At 40.7% G+C, this 19,355-nt stretch overlaps 1 protein-coding gene across 2 annotated transcripts in view; it reads right to left on the bottom strand.

Moving 5' to 3' along the window:
• Positions 1–1,058: 1,058 nt before the first annotated feature.
• Positions 1,059–19,355, bottom strand: part of DOCK1 (dedicator of cytokinesis 1) — a 274,016-nt gene continuing 255,719 nt past the window's right edge. For both annotated transcript variants that reach the window (XM_085229833.1, XM_085229834.1), the window contains exons 50-52: positions 15,434–15,587; positions 10,903–11,048; positions 1,059–2,373 (exon numbers count right to left, since the gene is read on the bottom strand). In XM_085229833.1, the coding sequence (XP_085085959.1) occupies positions 2,278–2,373; positions 10,903–11,048; positions 15,434–15,587 (396 nt within the window). In that variant the 3' untranslated portion in view covers positions 1,059–2,277. The remainder of the gene's footprint in view (positions 2,374–10,902; positions 11,049–15,433; positions 15,588–19,355) is intronic.

Raw genomic sequence — 19,355 nt, 5'->3', positions numbered from 1 at the left:
GTGTCACAAGAAATTCATACTGCATTTGGATGTTCTGCTGTACCACCACTGGAGGATAAAGGAAGACAATATGCTGTAGGAAAAATAACAGCCTTCGCAGGATTGTTCATTGCTTAGAGACTGTAACTGAATTAGGTTTTGGATTTGCTGAAGTGCGTTTTTACAGCACTTTGAGGAGGGTAATGATTCGTTCTGGTTAGGTTTTACACGAGTAGAAGCCTAGAAGCTGTTAGATTGAAAAAATGGTGACAATTTGGGCCTGAAAATGAATCTGAGAGTCTGATTTTCAACCCCTAATCTCAGCTTGTATATCTGTAACACATACACGTGTACGAGATTTAAAGTTTGTAGTGCAAGGCCAATTTAAAATTGCAGCTCTTGTTTGAGAAGTGTTGCAGGGCCAAATCGTAACACTTGCATGAGCACAGGAATTTGTTAAAGATGTGTGAAAACAAACACGTTATCGGAAATACGGCTCACAACCATTCAATTACAGGTCCATGTGAAAATCTCTTGTTGACTTCAGGATGCAAATGGAACAGAAAAGAGGAAAACTCACCAGCATCCCAACAGTCTTCAGCACAGTAACAATATCAGAATTTAAACTGATTTTCAATTAAATTAATGACTTACAGAATTAATACTGAAGTACACCATTGATCATCAACAGAAAGAATCTTTCTCAGCTTGTTTCTCTTGAAAGGAGATTATACCAGTCCCAAAACAAGTAGGAAAGTGCAGCACAATCTGCAGCAGTTAATTCTGATAGATTTCTCATTGCAAGAAAAGCATTTGATTGACCCAAAGTTCCATGATGTTTACAAGCAAAATTATAAGCACATAATTAACTATTTGAGCCACTCTTTATGAAAGGGCAACCATTCTGCCTTTACAACATTATTGTTTCTCTGCTGTGTAAAGCATGCTTCTGCCTTTTAACCTACAAAAAAAAAAAGCAGAAGTCAGCACTTATAGCAGCCCTGCACTGAGCACAATAGTGAAATTCTGCAGGAAGAACGGAAAACACCAAGGAAACGCATTCAGTTTCTTAAGACAAATTTTTAAAATAGTGTTTTATTTTTTTGAGTCAGTGGTATATTTAAAAACAATCTACCGTAAGAGTATAAAGATTGTAGATAGTAAAAAACAGAAGTGTGATGACAATAAAAAACGCTACAGTATAAAGTTAGTTTCCTTCCTCCCTCCCAGCGCCCCTCCCCATCACTGTCCAATATTTTTCAGAGGCCAATAATTGGAAAAAAATTAGCTTTTTTTTTTTCTTTTTTTTACACTTTCAGCAATTAAGAAATTAAAAGTACGTAAGGCATTTTTTGTAGGTACATTAATTCATTATTACATGAAAAGCAGGCAGCATAAAAATTAAAACATTCTAAAAACCATCGTATATACACATTCTGTACAGAATGATGGCACAAAGACAAAGTGATTCCATCCAGTTCACCCTAATCCACATGAAATATTACACATTCAAATGAAAAAGAAAGCTTTTCTCATTCTTGTACTGAGGTTCAGAATGACCACAAATCTATCTGTGTGCTTTGTTTCTTTTCCTATATGCTCGTGCCCACCCATGGCTAAGAGGCTGTCTTGGTTTACCAGCTGATCGTACAAAGAACAGCCAACTGAATGAAAATGTAAACGACTGGTTTTAAAAAGGCCATCAGCTCTCAGCTTATTTATAACACGGCAGAAATGAAGACGTATGACACAAATAAGCTGTGTCTGATTGCAGGGCCTGGAGATAACTGTTATTCGGGGAAATCCTACTGCAGCTTCTCATTATCACAAAGCCTAATCCAACGTGCATTAAATTCACTGTGAATATTGCCATTGATTCCTATATACACTGAGATTAAGTACAAAATACTCAGTTCATTTAAAACTCCACAGCTACCTAAATGCCTTCGTTACAAAATATTCAGCTCCTACCTTAATCTCCACAGCTACCTGCGTGCCTGAAGTTATGTGGAATAAGAACGAGGGAGGTTTAGGAAGGGTGCTGTCAGTTGGTGAATGCCTCCCAGGCTCAAGTAGAAATGCAGATTCCTTTCAAGTTATGGGAGGAAAAATCCCCAGAAAGGGGGTTAATGTAGTGGTGCTTCCAAAACACTGCTAGAAGCAGATTCTTACCGAGTTAGAGTCATTGCACTAAACGTTAGATACTGCGTGCCTGAACGAGGTAAACGTTATATACCTTAAAATACTTAGGGAAATGAATTGTTACAGCTTTATCTTTGGAAAAAAATGCTTCTTTCTTCACTGGACAATCCCCGAGTCAACAGATGTTTGCTTCCGAGTTGTCTTTGGAGGTGGAGGTGGGGGGGTCTTGCTGGGCAGCGGAGGAGGCAGGTGCTGGAAGAAATCAATTTTGAACAGACCATGTTATCAACCAGAGGATTTCGGAGACATGTCTTGGTTCATATGAAACTGAGTGGGTAAATCCATAACCCTCTGATATGTGAGAATTTCTCAGAACTTGCTCCTATGAATACTGAATGTGTTTGGCCATTAGCTTAAAATCTACCTTTTACTTTTGACAATGAAAAATCTCTCAAGGGTTCATGATTAATTAGCTCGGTATTTCAGGAAAAATCTCTTGAAAGCATCGCACAAGTTTATAAATCCCCACTTAATATCATGATAGAATATTGATTTCTTGGTCTGTGTTGATTGTCCTCAGCCCCTATGCACCACAGAGCTTAAAAGTTATGGCGAAGAAACAGCTTAATTATTTCCCCATTATTTTTGTATTTTGCACATTTAGAACCCAAATCATTCTCAAAAGCATCTCACTTAAATAGGTAAGGAATTTGCAGTTTGCTATTATAGCATCATATTTAAAATGTTCAAAATAGAAAACCAGACTGTTCAAATATAAATATTTAAAATCACTTCATACATTATACAACAGAACAAGAACACCCTCAGTACCCTCACCAGCTAACCAAACAAACAATAAAAAAAAATCTTTATGGAAATTAAGACTGTTTTCATAAAGTTCAGTTATATACATGACAAGAAAAAATCTGCTTCAGAAGCAGCTTGAGAACACTGCAATTTGCTGACAGACCTTCGTGCACCTATTTCAACTTCATATAATGTCTTGGGCAAAATAGTTGGCGATATCCAACTCACTGTAAGAAACTGGAATACCAGCAATGGGTAAAACGTATCAAAGTGCATAAGAAACAGACTTGTTCATAAGATCATAGAATGGCTTGGGTTGGAAGGGACACCAAGGATCATGAATCTCCAACCCCCTGCCACATGCAGGGCCACCAGCCTCCACATTCAATACCAGCCCAGGCTGCCCAGGGCCCCATCCAACCTGGCCTTGAACACCTCCAGGGATGGACGGGGCATCCACAGCCTCTCTGGGCAGCTGTTCCAGCACCTCACCACTCTCTTTGTAAAGAACTTCTCCCTGATATCCAACCTAAATCTTCCCTCCTTCAACTTAAAACCATTTCCCCTTGTCCTGCCATTATCTGTCCTTGTAAAGAGTTGACTCAGTTTCTTCAGAAGATACCCAGAGCTGCTATCCCAAAAGCAGAGTGGTTCTGGGTGATGCCAGGACATCTCTCTTTTCTCTGCAGTGAGGCAGAACAAATACAGAGAGTCTCACAATGCCCCTGCCGTGCACTGACTGTGAGTCGTCACAAAAGAGTGGATGGAAAGGAGTATCTTCAAGGCAAACGAACGCCCTTTTCAAAGTCATCTTATAAGAAGCACGAAGTTACAAATCTAGAGCTACTGCCAGATAGGCATAGGTTAAATAGAAAGAGAAGGTTGCATACTGGCAGCCACGACGACTGCACTTTTATTGGAATATTTTTTTCTATCCTAATTGAAAGGAAATGTTTTCCAGTATTTTCTTGCAGGCAAACAGGGATCACAAACTGCTGCGGGGCAATTGTGCCCAAACTCTTTCCTTGCATATTGCCACCACCCAAAAGAGCAGCACGGAGCACATCAGGGTGCAGGCACACAACACAACAGTGTGCAGACCATCTTTTTCTCCATTTCTGGGACCTCTACAGCAGTGGCACAGCCAATGCAACAAGGTGCACGCTCTCACCTTCATCCCTGAATACAAAATGCTTGTTTATCAGCATGGAAAGCAATCCATTTCCATCTGCTACTGGATCATGACCAAGAGCAAGGAGCTCTCTACATGTCACCTGCTACCTGGAACTTTGCATGTGCTGTCCAAAGGATAAAAACATCAGAAGAGACTGCTTGCTTTAGGCTTTGGCTCCCTGTCGATCAAGGGAAACTTCCCATTAATCAACAAAGATGGGAATTAATCTATGTAGCCATGAAGACTTTTGTGTTCACAGCCCAGTTAAGTTTACACTCTCTCTTTTGAAGAAACAACCAGATTATTAAAAGCAGAGTTGAGCCTCCAAAGGGCACTGTGCAGTGAAGGAAAGCCCTGCTGAGTCAGGGTTTTGACGAGCAGACTCAAAGACATACACAATTTACTTCTGACTTGCAGCGAGGAGAGGGCACAGAGCTCTCTGAGACAGAAAAGCAAGTAAACAGACTAATGTGAAAATCAAACCAAATAAGAGTATTATTTCAGTAAAAGAAACACTGAACTTTTTTCTTTCCTTGAGGAAAGAACTGCTGCTGGTCTCACCGTGGTGAGACCACGAAATATTTCCTCCACCTGACCAAATATTCTTCTTAATCTGGTACGTTAAGCTAGCTTCTGAATTCCAGCTGAATTTTTGAGGCTGACTGCTTATGCTATTTAACCTCACACACGTAATTGAGATCTGCACATCTCACAGGCCTTAAAGAAGTGCTCTGTTGGAACCGTGTATCCAGGCACTGGTTGTGGGCAAGCTGCACGACAATAGTGATGGTCTGCAAAACATCAGCACGCAACATGCAAGAGCTCCCTGCACAGAAGACAGTAATTTCAGAACCAAATAAACCAGATGCCCCTCTAAAATATATTACAAAACATAAAAATATCCTCAGCCCTCTTTTTTACTTTCTTATTTATCACCAGAAAGAACTAACTTTGCTGATAGCATCATTTGTGAAAATCCATTTTGAATTTAACTAAGAGTATATTGGCAATAATTCTCAATTCAATTAGATCACAGGCATTTCTCAAACAAATGAGTTCTTCTTATTGATCACAGAACAATCAAATTATCCCTGAAAACTTGCTTCTGAAGAATATATACAAAGCAAATACAATGAGAGTAAGCTAAATATATATGCTATAAATAACAAGCACAAAGTCTACAAGAGCTTAGATTCTGCAAGCAAATTAGGCAGAAAGAAATAACAGAGATAGGTAGATAATTATTATAATTGAATTTACAATTTCCATTAGAAAGTAGGATAAATTTAGCACATGTTCATTTATATTATAAGCTACCAAGGAATATATTAAGTAGGACATGTAATGCTCATCAGGGCAACATTTTGAGAAATTAGCACGACAAAACTTGCCAGTGTGGAATTGGTACACTCCAAGTGCCAATAGATGCTTTCTTTTACCCACTGCAGCCATAAATATCAGCACATTTTCCCTCCACCATTAATGCAGAACTCAGAAAGCCATTATTTGCCTCGTGAAGATCATTGTGCCACGTTTCCACCTAGAAACTTTGAGATACAAAATGAAGTTTCCCTTGATTTCACATTTAATTAAGAACTGCTGTGCAGAGTTCACACTTATACTTCAGTTGTTAATTGTGAACCCTCCCCTTCCTACAACATGCCTTTACTTTCTGACAGTGACAGAGCCTGCTAGCTCACGTTCAAACCTATTTCGGTCAGACTCCTTAGCTCACGTGTACCTCAGGGGAAACAGAAACCTTATGTAAAAGGCACATCTGCAACACAGAAACAAGCTGTTCCTTCTGCTCCCAATGCTGAATCGCTCCCATTTGTTTCCTTTTTCTTCCAGTTACAGGGAAAAATTGGGTTTAAAAACATTTGTCTCCGTTCTCCTCCAGAAACTGAGAGCGTTACACTACATGTCCTGAATGCCATAGGAATCAATTAAGGAAGATGAAAACATGTATGTATATATATATATATATATATATATATATATATAATACTGTGAAAAAGCAAAGTAAGATATATGAATGTGTCTTTTTTTTTTTTTTTAATCAGAAAATATTGTTATAAAACCAATAAAGAAGATTTGAGTCCCACGGACAGTCCTTGCAGCGCTGTGACAGAGATTGCTTCCTGCCTAACTCTTTTGCTTTGAAATCAAATGGCCATCACTACTGATGAGCTATGAAAAGCAACCAAAGACACTTTTACTTCGAAGGAATAAAAGACCTAATCGGGCCATCGGCAGCACAGACAAGATGTAAATAGGCAACAGGGGGCTGTGCAAACCCTTTCAAATACTGATTTCCAAACAGTTCCTTCATGCTGACATCGCTGCATACAGCATGGAGCTGAGTCACCTGACAGCAGCAACTTGCTTATTTAACATCTGCAGTGAGAAGTAACACCATGTAAGCTCTTGCAGGAATAACACTCCCATTCTAAAAGAAAGAGTAATAATGTGCTAGCTGAGGGAGAATCAACATTAACTCCACTAATTTAAACTGAATTATAGACAGTTTAAGTTAATTGACTGACTCTGAGAGCAGACTTCTGCAGAAAATACCACAGGTAACAATGTAAAATGGCTGTTCAAACTCTGCTGTCGTATTTCATCTACTGCTGTTTCATTTGACTTTGAATCACTGCCGTAACCCACCTGTGATGGAGAAAGCAATTCAAAGAATCACAGAATGGCCTGGGTTGAAAAGGCCCACAGTGCTCATCCAGTTCCAACCCCCTGCTATGTGCAGGGTCACCAACCAGCAGCCCAGGCTGCCCAGAGCCACATCCAGCCTGGCCTTGAAAGCATCCAAGAGTCCTTCTGCAGACGGAGGCCCTGGCACCTGCTGAGCATCCCTTTCTTGGGGCACATCACTCACAACAGGCGACGTGGAGCTGAATCAGCCATGTGGGCTCCTCATGCTGCTTTGTTTGGCAGGACCCTGCCAGGACCCCCCTCACCCCCTCCGCTGGGGACGTGGGGCTCTGTGCCTCCGTTGCATGGCAGTGGTGTTAAAGCACAGGGAACACAATCCATACTCTGTGAAACCACGACTCTGTGTGTGGGGTCTGTTGGTACTGCAGACCACGCCAGCTAACGTGATTTTGAAAAGCATGGTTTATTTATTCTAATCCTTACACAGAAAGACCTCAAGAGTTATGAGCAATACTCCCAGAATTAGGTTCAGGATCCAGACTGAAACAATATTTCTTAGTGAAGGCCTGGGTCCTGGGAGAGCTGTAAAGCAACGTGCTGCCTATTGGCCAGCGTAAAACTGCAGCTTGATCCCAGGTAATGCTGATGGCAGAGACGTGGCCACCTCTGAACCAAAATCAAGGGTGCTGCTCAGGGACACATCATGGGCTCTGTGCCTCCAGGCAGACAGCAGAACAACACATTTTTCACTCAAAATCCTGTAACAAGTAGTGGCACTGAATTGATTTTGAGACTTATTACAAAGTGACTCCTGCCTTGGCAAGAGCTTTACCCCACCGCACTCCAGCCTATCCCACTGGAGGATGGGCATGAAATGGTTCTCATCTCCAGCAGCCAAAAGTAACTATCAGATGGCAAGTCAAAACTGACTGTTTCTTCTTTTGTGAGCACATAAGATAATTTTGTAAGAAAAATAACTTTTGGGTATCCTTGGGTATAGTTTGATATACTTCTATGCATCATCTTCTATCCACCACAATCTGACAGTGACAGAACAAGTGAGAATGGCCTTAAATTAAAAGATGGGAGACTTCAGTTAAATGTTAGGGAGAAACTCTATATTCAGTGAGGCCCTGGTACAGGCTGCCTAGAGAAGTGTGTGTGCCCCATCCCTATAGGAGCTCAAGGCCAGGCTGGATGGATGGGCGGTCTGACGTAGCTGTTGGGACTCACTCTGTGAGTCTGTGATTCATCCTATGACTCCGTGATCACAGAATGAGAGAATGGCTTGGGTTGGAAGGGATCTTAACCATCATCCAGTTTCAACCCCTGCAATGGGTCTCACGCTAGACCAAGTCACCCAAAGCTCCCTCCAGACCTGCCTTCGGCTCTGACAAGGATAGAGAATCCAGTGCTTCTCTGGACAGCCCGTCCCAGTGCCTTACCACCCTTACAGTAAAGAATTTATTCCTATGATCTATTCCAAATCTAAATCATGGAAAGGCTTTGGTCAGAGGGTCTGTTACTTTCACTCCTTCCAACTTCTCCAAAGAAGAATGCTAGCAGCTGCCCTGGCTCCAATTCCTGGCCCACCATTAACCAGCACTGGGGTTCCCAGGTGGGACTCGAGTTCCCCTGCAGTCTGCACCAGCCCCTGCTGCCCTGAGGAATCAAGCAAGAAGGAAGCATTTAGGAAAGAAAGAAGGGACCTCTCAGAAAGCTGATGGCAGCCTCCTGAGGATTCACGTCAATGAAGAAATGGTTACAAACAGTGAAGCAACTGCTCGTAACTGCCTGATGCCCTCGCAGTTTCAGCTGGTTTTCTAGCCTCAACTCTTTGTCCACACTGTATTTAGTGCTGTCACTGTCAGCCCCACTGAGCCTCTTTGGGTCCCCACTGCACACCCCATTTCAACCCTCCTCACCACATCCTTCATCTGCTGCTGGGCTGATGGAGGTCATCCCATCCAAACCACCAGCTGATGCTCAGTATGTGTTACAGCTGGTATTACAAATCTAAGAGCTGCTTTGTCTATTTTCTTTGAGTTTCCCTCTTTGCTGTGAATACTAAGTAGGCAGTTGATTTATATGCAAGGGTATGGATGAACCCATAAAGAATGAGAAGTGCCTAGAGGAATCCCTTGATGTAATAATAATCCTTGCAGGAGTTGCAGGCTTCTTTTTTATGTTCCCATATATTATTAAGAACATTTTTAGCAGAACAAATCATACAGTGCAAGAAAATGTATATAAGGGTACCATAGTTAGCAATGAATAAGAGGACAATCTGATAATTATAATTAGATGATTACTGAGATAAAAGACTTAAATAGACTAAGCTAAGAGTAGACCCCAAATAATCCAAGATTACAATCTCAGGCATTAAGTGACACTCTTGCCTGGAGTTTTAAGTATTTCTTGATGCATTTATCAGTGCACATTTCAGTTCACTAAAGTGCTTTTTTGTGTTTCTCCTAGTGGACTGCAAGGCATCTATGGCAAACCACGTAATAATTTCTTATGCAAAGAAAGAAATCTAATTCAAATGCTGCTGATACAATCTTATCTACCACTTCTCTTTTGTTTGTTTGTTTTGTTTTTTACTGATTTTTCTTCACTGATAAAATTAAGTCTAGTTTAAAAGATCATCAGTTTACTGGGCAGAGAATCATAACGTTATGGAATACGTAGTTATTTGAAACACAAGGCATTGAGAACTGCCCAGTGGGATTTAATCACAGCAGTTATAAGAATTTACCCATCTGGCCTTTCAAGTCCAGCACTACTTGTTTTCTTCATGTTCTTTATAGCTTCTGCCCTATAAGCTTGATGAAATAAACATGCAGAGTAAAACAGACCGAGAAACTTTTTCTAAAATTAATTCTAACACTATTACCTATGCCTTTGTGACAAATGTGCTTTAGATTCATTTTCCAATCTTCGAAACTCTGTGTGAGCAGCACAACAGAATGGCACCTGCAAACAGTACTGTAAATATCTAGCATTTCTTCACTGCACAAAAGCCCTTTCAAATAGCCTTGTTAGGAAAGGAAAAGAATCCAGCCACTGGGATTTTATTTCCAATGCATATTTTATCATCTCATTGTATCATCTTTCCAATTGAGAACTGAACTTAAGTTTACAGCCCTGAGCTACTACCATGACCTGAAACCTACCAGTGTATCCCACAAAATGAATGTGTACCCAAAAACTCATAAAGGAAGAAGTTTAACCAATCTGAAACCTTATCTGAAATTCTTAAGTTTCTTCATGAAGATTGATTCCTCAGACAAAAATCCTGTACTTTCTATAATTTTCCACTTAGAGGTCTCTACCCAGGTTAAGCAGTAGCTGGACCCTGATAGAGAAGCCAATGAAGTGGGCAAGAGGGAGAGCTTGGCATTATACCAGAGAAAACAGAAATAGAGGGCTATGAGTAAAGCACTGTGTTTTGTGTAACACTGCTTACATTCCTGATGTCACTTCTGTGCTTGCTTTTTCCCTATTTAGCCTGAAAATACTAAATGCCTGCTAGTACACAGAGTTTTAAACATGGAAAAAGCCAGACTTGTGTACTGCAATGCACTGTGACACTTTCTGTTACACAGAAAAGAGACTGGAATATTTCTAAAAGCTTCCAGGATGCAGGAAAACTACGTTGAAAAAGCATATTTTGTTCAGAAAGCTGAGAACCATATTCATGTGGAAGAACTTTTCTGAGCTCTTTCCTCAAAGAAAGTCATGTTTGCCTCTAGGAAACAAGTGGCAATTGAATGCTGACAAAACACAGCTCCAAAAGGGAAAGATGTCAGGTACATATTTTATTTCCATCTCTGAGACAGGATTGAAAGGCTATAAAAACTAATTTGCTGCTGAGACTATATCCTGTCAGTTTAAGCTCCCTTACCAACATATCTAAGGACGTTTTGCTGAATCTTCTCCAGCAGAATGAACCCAACCTTGCTTCAAATCGGCCCCAACGAGCAACATCGCTCCTTCCTCCTCCCAACAGCTGTTTGCAGCTGCAGAAACCTTTGGCTCTGCTGATGTCTACTCACAGAGTTACACTTTGTGAGCTGTTAAAAGTAACAAAGCAAAGCAAATGGCAGAAAATCGTTGTCTCTGTGACTCACCCTTTGATGAGCAGGGGGGGATGTTGTCGGACTGATCAAGTCTTGACTTTCCATGAGATTCCCATAGTCGGCCATGCTTCCTTTGAGAGGCAGAGGAGGAGGGATGTCTGCCAGGTCCGCACCAGACATGCCGTTCAGCTCCAGATCTGCAAAAATCACCATCTGGTGAACATCTCAATAACTGTGCAGACTCCAAAGATCCCAACTATGCCTGTTGTTACAGCACTGATAAAAGGAAAATGATGTTTTGGATGCCCTGTCCCTGGAGACTCTCAAGGCAAGGCTGAATCAGGCCCTGGGCAGTCTGATTTAGTTCTGGTGTCCTGTTCATTGCAGGGAGTTGCACTAGGTGGTCTTCCAAGGTCCCTTCCAACTCTATGGACTCTTGGATGGAGCCTTGGACAGCCTGGTCCAGTACTAAATGTGGAGGTTGGTGGCCCTGCATGTGGCAGGGGGTTGGAGATTCATGATCCTTGAGGTCCCTTCCAACCCTGGCCATCCTGTGATTCTGTGATAATGTTGCACAGGCAATATCTTCCTCTGCTCTTTGTTGCCTCTATAATTATCTTCAGTTCACGAAATGAGGGATTTCAAATGAAAAAAGAACAAGTGAACCAAGTGCCCTATCAGGGGGATGTATGCGGTGTGGAGTCAGGCTGGGCTAATTTTTAGGGTCCACTCGAAATACTTAAACAATTCCCTCTTTAACAAAAAATGACAACAGATTTCCATTTGGATGTCACACCAAAATATACATAACTCGGCAAATATAACTTTCTCAGCTGTAAGCTCTGCACTTACACATTTTATTTTAATTAACAACAGAAGTTTGGTAAGTGCAGTGAAAGAATAATTGAGCTAAGCTTTATTTACTTTCCAACAGTAAAATAAAAGCTTCTTGTTAACAAAATGCACAAATGAAAGCCTATAATTAACTACATCTCTCTCAAAAAAATTTGAACTCCAGGTAACTATAATAAATGAGCAGTCATTAGGTGTTGAGTAAATAAACGCATGCAAGAAAAGGCACAAAACATTTATTAGTACTGTTTGCCGGGTAGAAAATTCCCTTTTCTTAGCAGATAAATCCTAGCAGGTACGTGCTGCTGTAAAGGGGAACAGCCTGAGGGATGATAAAGTTTATTGAAGCCTGAGTGATACATATGTTCCTGTGTAGAAATCCACCCACGGTGTATTGCAGGGTAATTCAGTCATTTGAACGCAGGCAAAACCCACTGCGAGCTCTAGGAGATAAGAAACTTTATTTATTTTTTGATCAATTAGTGCGAGCGTTTTCATTTGAGGGATGAAGAAAATATTATTTTTATTTTACTGGAACGATTTGTAAAACCACTGGAGGATGGTGGTATTCAGATATTTTTTATTGCAAGATTTCTATTGATACCTTATAAAAAGTGCCCTTTTATTATTCTCTAACACGGCCTCTCACCAAGACAATTTAACAGTAAGGCTGTATTGATTTGTCACTAAAAACTGTAATTTTCACCCTTCCTTTCACTCAGACTTTCACTACATCAGGAACAAGAACATTTTCCATCCTGGGACTTCAAACTTTCAGAGGTTTCTCCTACATCAGGCTGAACAGTGGTGTTCGTCCTCCAACATTTCTCATCTCTTTTTCCACTCCTTCTGTTTCTCATCCTTCTTTTCCTACACAGAGGATTTCTCCACTCCTCAGCCATTCCAGTATTAACAATACTTCCTTTTATGCACATCCATCAGACTCCACTTTGACTAGCTCACATCACTAGAACAGAACTGCATCGCAACACAGCCTATTTCTAATTACATATTGATGCTGCCAATGAACTTCCCCAATCATTTTGCATGCACTTCCCAGCCACGCTGTGTGTCAGGTCACAGACTTTTAAGGACATACACCACACAGGAAAAAAGGCTCCTCGACTGTGCTATGTCTCATCTACAGCTCCACATGTATGTACATCTGTATGCATGTACTTCTTTTTGGTGCTTTTTTTTCCCCCCATGCCTTTTAGGATAGCACTGGGAGATGTTTCAAAAATGGCATTTTCTTTAGAGTTGTAACTTTACCAGAACCTCAGATTCTGGTTCCCAGAGGGAATCTTTCCTTGGGCACGTACTGTAAACAAGTCCTGTTTCTAGGTCTCCCTGGGAGGAGGTTGAACATCAGCATAACCACATGCTGTTACCCACAGACACACAGAAATCCACTCTTCCATTCTATTAGTAGCCAGATTTAACTGCTCTGAATACTTCATCTTGATGCTACTGCTAACTTCATCTCTATCAATGCATGAAGACTAATGGGTGCTACCAACAGGACTGTAAGACTAATTTTGTTAGGTGCTCGATCAACCCTTTCCTTCGTAGGGATAAATACTCTTCCAGATCTTTTCCATTTGGAAGACCCATGGAAAGACAAGTGAGCAATGCTTTCATAAGCTGCAGAGGAAACAGCACTTTTTACTTTTGTAGATAGTGATAAGACAAGGGGGGATGGTTTTAAGCTCAAGGAGAGTTTAGATTGGATGTCAGGGGGAAATTCTTTACTGTGAGAGTGGTGAGGTGCTGGAACAGAGAAGGCTGTGGATGTTCCATCCCTAGAGGTGTTCAAGGTCAGGTTAGATGAAGCTCTGGGCAACCCGGTCTAGTTCTGGATCTGGAGGTTGGTGGCCCTGTCTGTCAGTGGGCTTGGAACTTGATGATCCTTGGTGTCCCTTCCAACCCAAGCCATTCTATGATTCTATGATCCTATGAAAATAAAAATAGCCTGAGGAGCCAACTTCTCACACAGTTTAATGAAATCCAGAAGTCACCCAGCCTACTGCAGAAAAAAAGCCTTGAACACAAACATCAGTAATTTTCACTGTTAAGCTTTAGGAGGATCTACTTGCTCAAAACCTGTTAATTCTCCTTCTACAACTTCTTACTCATCCTTTCTGTTTTGCTCTCATTATTCAAGGCCTTTCAGACTGCTATGGTCTGAATATTTATTCTTTACTGGACAATTGCCACTGAGAATCTCTTTGAGCTGGCAGGAGATCAGCTGGATGACTTCTTTTCATCTTAACCTAATGATCAAATTTTACACTCCATTCTCCTAAACTGTCTGCTAACAAGCAAGCAATATCACTTAGCAACCCATTAACTGCTTTTAGACAATTTGTGCACCAAGGAACTTTTTTATCCTGGGAATTCCACATAATTTCATCGCTGTAACTCCTCAGTCAACTATGGACAAGTCTCATGTACTTAGCAGTAACTAAACTTATTTTATGTAATGCATCTAAAACTCAAGTAAATAGATGCAAATATTCTCAAACACACACAAAAGTTTCAGATACTTTTTTAAAATTAAGTTGGCTTTAATAAATTATGTATAAAAAGAAACAATCTCATCCAAAGAATTATTATTATTATTATTTTTGCAGGAATGTATGTACTTTAATTATCTGCATTTCCAGTTTTTAGTTTACCAATAGTTTTCAGCTATCAAGGATATAAAGAAAGGAGAATTATGCAAACGGCTGCTTGGGGTGTTTGGCTAAGCAAAGGTTGCACCGATTTCCATCTGCTGACCCCTCCTTCTTTGTAACCAACAGTTTCAAATCATTTAAGCAAAGCCAGGTGCCATGTAGAGGACAGTTCTGTTGCTATAGGTGTGTGGAACAAATACATTCCTGCTCACAGGACATCCATCTGCAGTTGGCAACAAGAACTTCCCAAAACATTTCTTATTTAAGAGAAAAGGATTTAAGTGTCAGAAAAGCAAGTAAGACAAAATGATCTTCGTGGAGTAAGAAACTTTTTCTTCTTTTCATCTATTCTCCTCTTTGCTGACATTTAGCCTGTTGCACTAGGATTTGGGTACCCATACCAAAAAGATAATTCATTTTTCACAGGCCAGCAAAAGAAAACTCTGAGACTCAGTTTTTGGAGAACAACACTATGAAAGAAATATGTGTTACATTACACTCAGATTTGCCACAGGGTTTCCTGAGTGTGGAAGCTAATGTATGATCTTTTACAAAGAACCTAAGTGATAGATGTCAAGGTCAAAAAAAAACCCAAAGCATTAGAAAAGACCTTTATTTCTCTTGGCTTCCACTTACTAAATAGTAAATAAACGCTCCTTAAAGGTACAATTATATCAGAAGGCTATTTTTCTAATTTTATGCTATAAAATATCAAAAATCCAATACAGAATTGAGCCCAACACTGATTTCTGACAACTATTAAATAGACAAGTAATTTTTAATTATTAATCGAAAGTGAAAAAAAACATTTTCAATGCAATCGTTTTTCTTTTATAAAATGCTTAAATAACTTTTGTTGGCAACAAATGCAAGGACCAAGAGGGTAAGAGCTAAGCTGTCCTTGCTCCTGCGTGCCACGTTCCATGGTGATGGCAGAAAGAATAAGTGGAAGAACTCACCCCACATGTGATGCTCAATGTGATGCTCAGGAAACGCAATTCCCCAAGGGCAAGAAAATATTCTAGGAAAATAAAATTTAATTAAAGACTTACTGGACTGTATGCTGAAAGAGAGTTTTGTCCGTGGAGTTATGGGAGGTGGTGTCACTTGGGAGCTGGAAGGCGAAGGGGAGACGGAGAAACGCCTTTCGCTTGACATGACGTTGAGGACCTGGCTTTTTGGTCTCTGTGGTCTCAGTGGGCTGATCTGCAGAGGGACAAAAAATGAAAATCCCAGTAGTTTCACTGCAGCACGGCACACATATAGGCACCCACCTGCCAGTAACACCGCAGCTCATCAGTGTTAGGCAGGAAAGGAATACATATCGTTACTGAGCAGCAGACTGTGATAGCTGCATTTTGCCACTGCTTCCTAAACAGTAACACAGCAATGAAAACATGCAATATTTCTGATTTAATGCAGTATTTTATAGCTCCAAATGCTCTTACAATCTCCCCAGGTATCACAATGAGACTTAATGCATGCCCCTTCCTGGAGCCTGGCATATCTTTCTGAAGATCCAACTCCCAGTATACTTGCTTGACATGTTACAGGTAAGTAAGTCTACATACTCACACATATGATCGTTCACAATCTCTTCTTTCTCCTCACATGGCTCTACTTTCGTTTAAAAACCTCTCTCCCTAATAGTTTGCATGCACAGATTCTCCTGAGGAAGACATTATCCACCCAGTCTTTTTATTGTGCAGGTTTGTGCCTATATTTAATTCCCTGGAATATACCATTTCACAAAACATTTAAATTTTCCCATCAGAAACCCTGAAATGATACCTGTAACCTTACCCTGTATTTTTATTACATCGGTTCCTTTTAATTCTGAGCTCTACTTTTTCCTACCCATCCACTGGCCCCAATATTTTCAGTAATCACAGTGAGGAAAGGAACATTTTTCAGAAGATCACAGAAAATGAAGCAGAAGCTTGAAGTTAAGGTGGGAAGTATGGCCAAGGTGCAGCATTAGGGCAAAATGGAAACTGCAAGCAGAAATTCATTCTTTTTGAATGATTTTGTCATTCCACCCCTGACAACAGTGAAGGAGAAGAGCACTGCAGTACTTTCTGTTTTCAGAATTTTTAGTGGAATCAATAAGCATGGTAATTGCTTTCTCAGAAGTATAAAATTATAGAAAAGCAACTAAGAAAAACGTACTAGCTGATCAGGAAACCTGCAATACAAGAAACAAGAAAAAAAAATAAAATATAGTAAAACACAAAATCAAGTTTACAGGTTAACTTGCTTTATGTCTATGGTGAGGTGCTGGCACAGGCTGCCCAGAGAGGCTGTGGATGCTCCATCCCTTGTTCAAGGCCAGGCTGGATGGGGACCTGGGCAGCCTGGTCTGGTGTTAGATGTGGAGGTTGGTGGCCCTGCACGTGGCAGGGGGTTGGAGATTCGTGATCCTTCCAACCCAAGCCATTCTGTGATTCTATGATACTTATCTAAAATAAATTTTAACTTGTATGAGACTGACCAGCTTGGCTCTCCTCTTCAAGGTTTATGGTTCTGCTAGGGAATATGAACTCTTTGGAGACAACTAATCCATAATGAACCCATTGCTAATTCTTTCTTTTTTTTTTTTTTTCCTTCAGTCTAACAAAAGCAAGATCAATGGTGAGCAATGTTAGATGTCACTAAATCAATAAAGGTATAGCCCATTATTCTGATTACAAACATAAGCTTTCAAGTAGTCTGTTAAATACCTGGCTTCAGTGTTATATTTGTTATCAGCCTGCAGAATCAAAGAACTAACAAAGAGAATTTATGTTAAAGAAGTTCATGTGATACTTAAAAGAAGATATAAATCTCTAGAAAACTATAAAGACATTACTGATGATCTTCACATACCAAAGGCGTTTAATTTATCTTCTGATAAGATCAGAGTACTACAAGATCTCTGTAATTAGGGTTTGGGTTTTGATCAGTCAGAAAATTCATTCCAAGCACAGAGAATTTGAAAAAAAGTATTTAAGCCACATGACTAGACAAAACGGCTCCAAATGCTGCTTTTTTAGGAAAACGTAACAGCTCGATGAGGTAATTCTGCACAATTGTAGAATCTTCTTATGCTCTTCCTTGAAGATTCATTTAACTGGAAAAAAAATAGTACCTACAAAAGAAGGTCCACCGTAGTGATAGAATTACTCATGGCATTAGACATTTCCATACTGAAGAGCGCAGCTGATTGTTTTGATAAATTCCACATCCAAATCCACAAAAGGTTCTCATTTACTTTGCTTCAGCTGTGTCAATACTGAGTGCAGTTCTCCCAGGTGGATATGCATTCTTCAGCATCACCCCAAGCTATCTTACATCACCCATCACTTGATGATGGCAATGTTGGGTGACACGTGGGAAGAGCCCTGCTGAACTCAGCACATGGGGTGACTGCCTCATGAGCCTCCTCCTCTGCTGCAGGAAAAATAAGGGTTTTGTGTGAGCTGGCACTGAGAAATCCAAGCTGGCTGGAATTCTTCTACCCAAGTGCAAGGGAACTTGCACAAAGCACAGCTCACTGAAGTACAACAAGGGAAAATTTGAGTTCTTACACATAAAAGATAATGATTTCCCCTCTATATTATTAAGAGGGGACATCTCTCTCCTGAGTGCTACAATTTTAACAGCAGACAAATTTTATCTTTAAATTACTTAACATCACCGTTCAAAAATTCCTGAAGACAGCAATGGGAATTGTCCAATCACTGTAAACTAATCTCAAAAGAGAGTTTCTTCTGTCTCCCACTCTAGAGAAAATGAGCCACATTGACGCCCATTAAAATTTGACGTGGTCATTTTGAAACTCTTCTAGTCTGCAGACACTGAAAGAGTAATAAGAACTCCGGTTCATATTACTCGTCTGTGGATTTCAAGCAACTCAAAGTAACTGTGAGTAACTAATTATGGCATCTAATTTCCCTTCATCTTTATAATCAAGGGAAAACTGCAGTCATGCACTGAAAGCTCTTGACTAGAGAAGGAGAGGAAAACTCATATTGGACTTTGCCCAATTTTTTCCTCAGACAACAAACTGGAGCATGCATTGAAGGGCTACCATGATCCCCTCCCCAGTTTTCGAGATCTTCTCTGCCTCCAACAGACACTGCTCCAGGAACACTGCATTACTTTCCTTTCATGATGCTGAAGTCCGGTGATTACAAAGGTTCTTGTAGCATTTGCAACGTGGCCAATGAAGAGTTAAAATGAGTATGGATGCATACAGGAATATGAATTCCAAGAGGCAGGAGGGATAAGCTTCATTCACTGAAACTGGCAGTGAATGGCAGTAGTTAGAAGATGTAAGAGGGCAAGTGTCTGTGAAGCAAGGAGTCGTGCTCAGTGAGCCTCGTAAGACCCTTCCAACTCAGGATATTCTATGATCCTAAGAAAATGAACCAGCCCTTGGTGAACAGAGGCTGGTTGCTTCCAACCACATTCTTGTCTTTCATGTGCTTGGAAATGGCTTCCAGGAGGGATGCTCTGTGGCAAGGGTCTGAGATTTTTTTCAGAGATGACAGTGATCTTGCAGTGACATCAGCTGGTTTTTTCACCACCCTTGAACGCCTCCCATCTGGCCTCTTGGATCTGTGCACATCCAACTGAGCTGTTTCAAAATAAAAGTTTCTTCTATTGTGGCTTGAGTTCTCCCACAACCTCATGTCTGTTCAGGGATCTGGGGGGAACAAGTGCACTGGTGCTGCAATCACAGAGTGGCTTGGGTGGGAAGGGATCTCAAGGATCATGAAGCTCTAACCCACCCACTGCAGGCAAGGCCACCAACCTCCCCATTTAATACCAGGCTGCCCAGGGCCCCATCCAACCTGGCCTTGAACACCTCCATGGATGGACGGGGCATCCCAGCCTCTCTGGGCAGCTGTTCCAGCACCTCACCACTCTCTCTGCAAAGAACTTCCCCGATATCCAACCTAAATCTTCCCTCCTTCAACTTAAATCCATTTC

The sequence above is a fragment of the Meleagris gallopavo genome, chromosome 8, assembly GCF_905368555.1.
Source record: "Meleagris gallopavo chromosome 8, MGAL_WU_HG_1.1, whole genome shotgun sequence".
NCBI classification, from domain to species: domain Eukaryota; kingdom Metazoa; phylum Chordata; class Aves; order Galliformes; family Phasianidae; genus Meleagris; species Meleagris gallopavo.
This window is presented reverse-complemented; position numbering and strand designations above follow the sequence as displayed.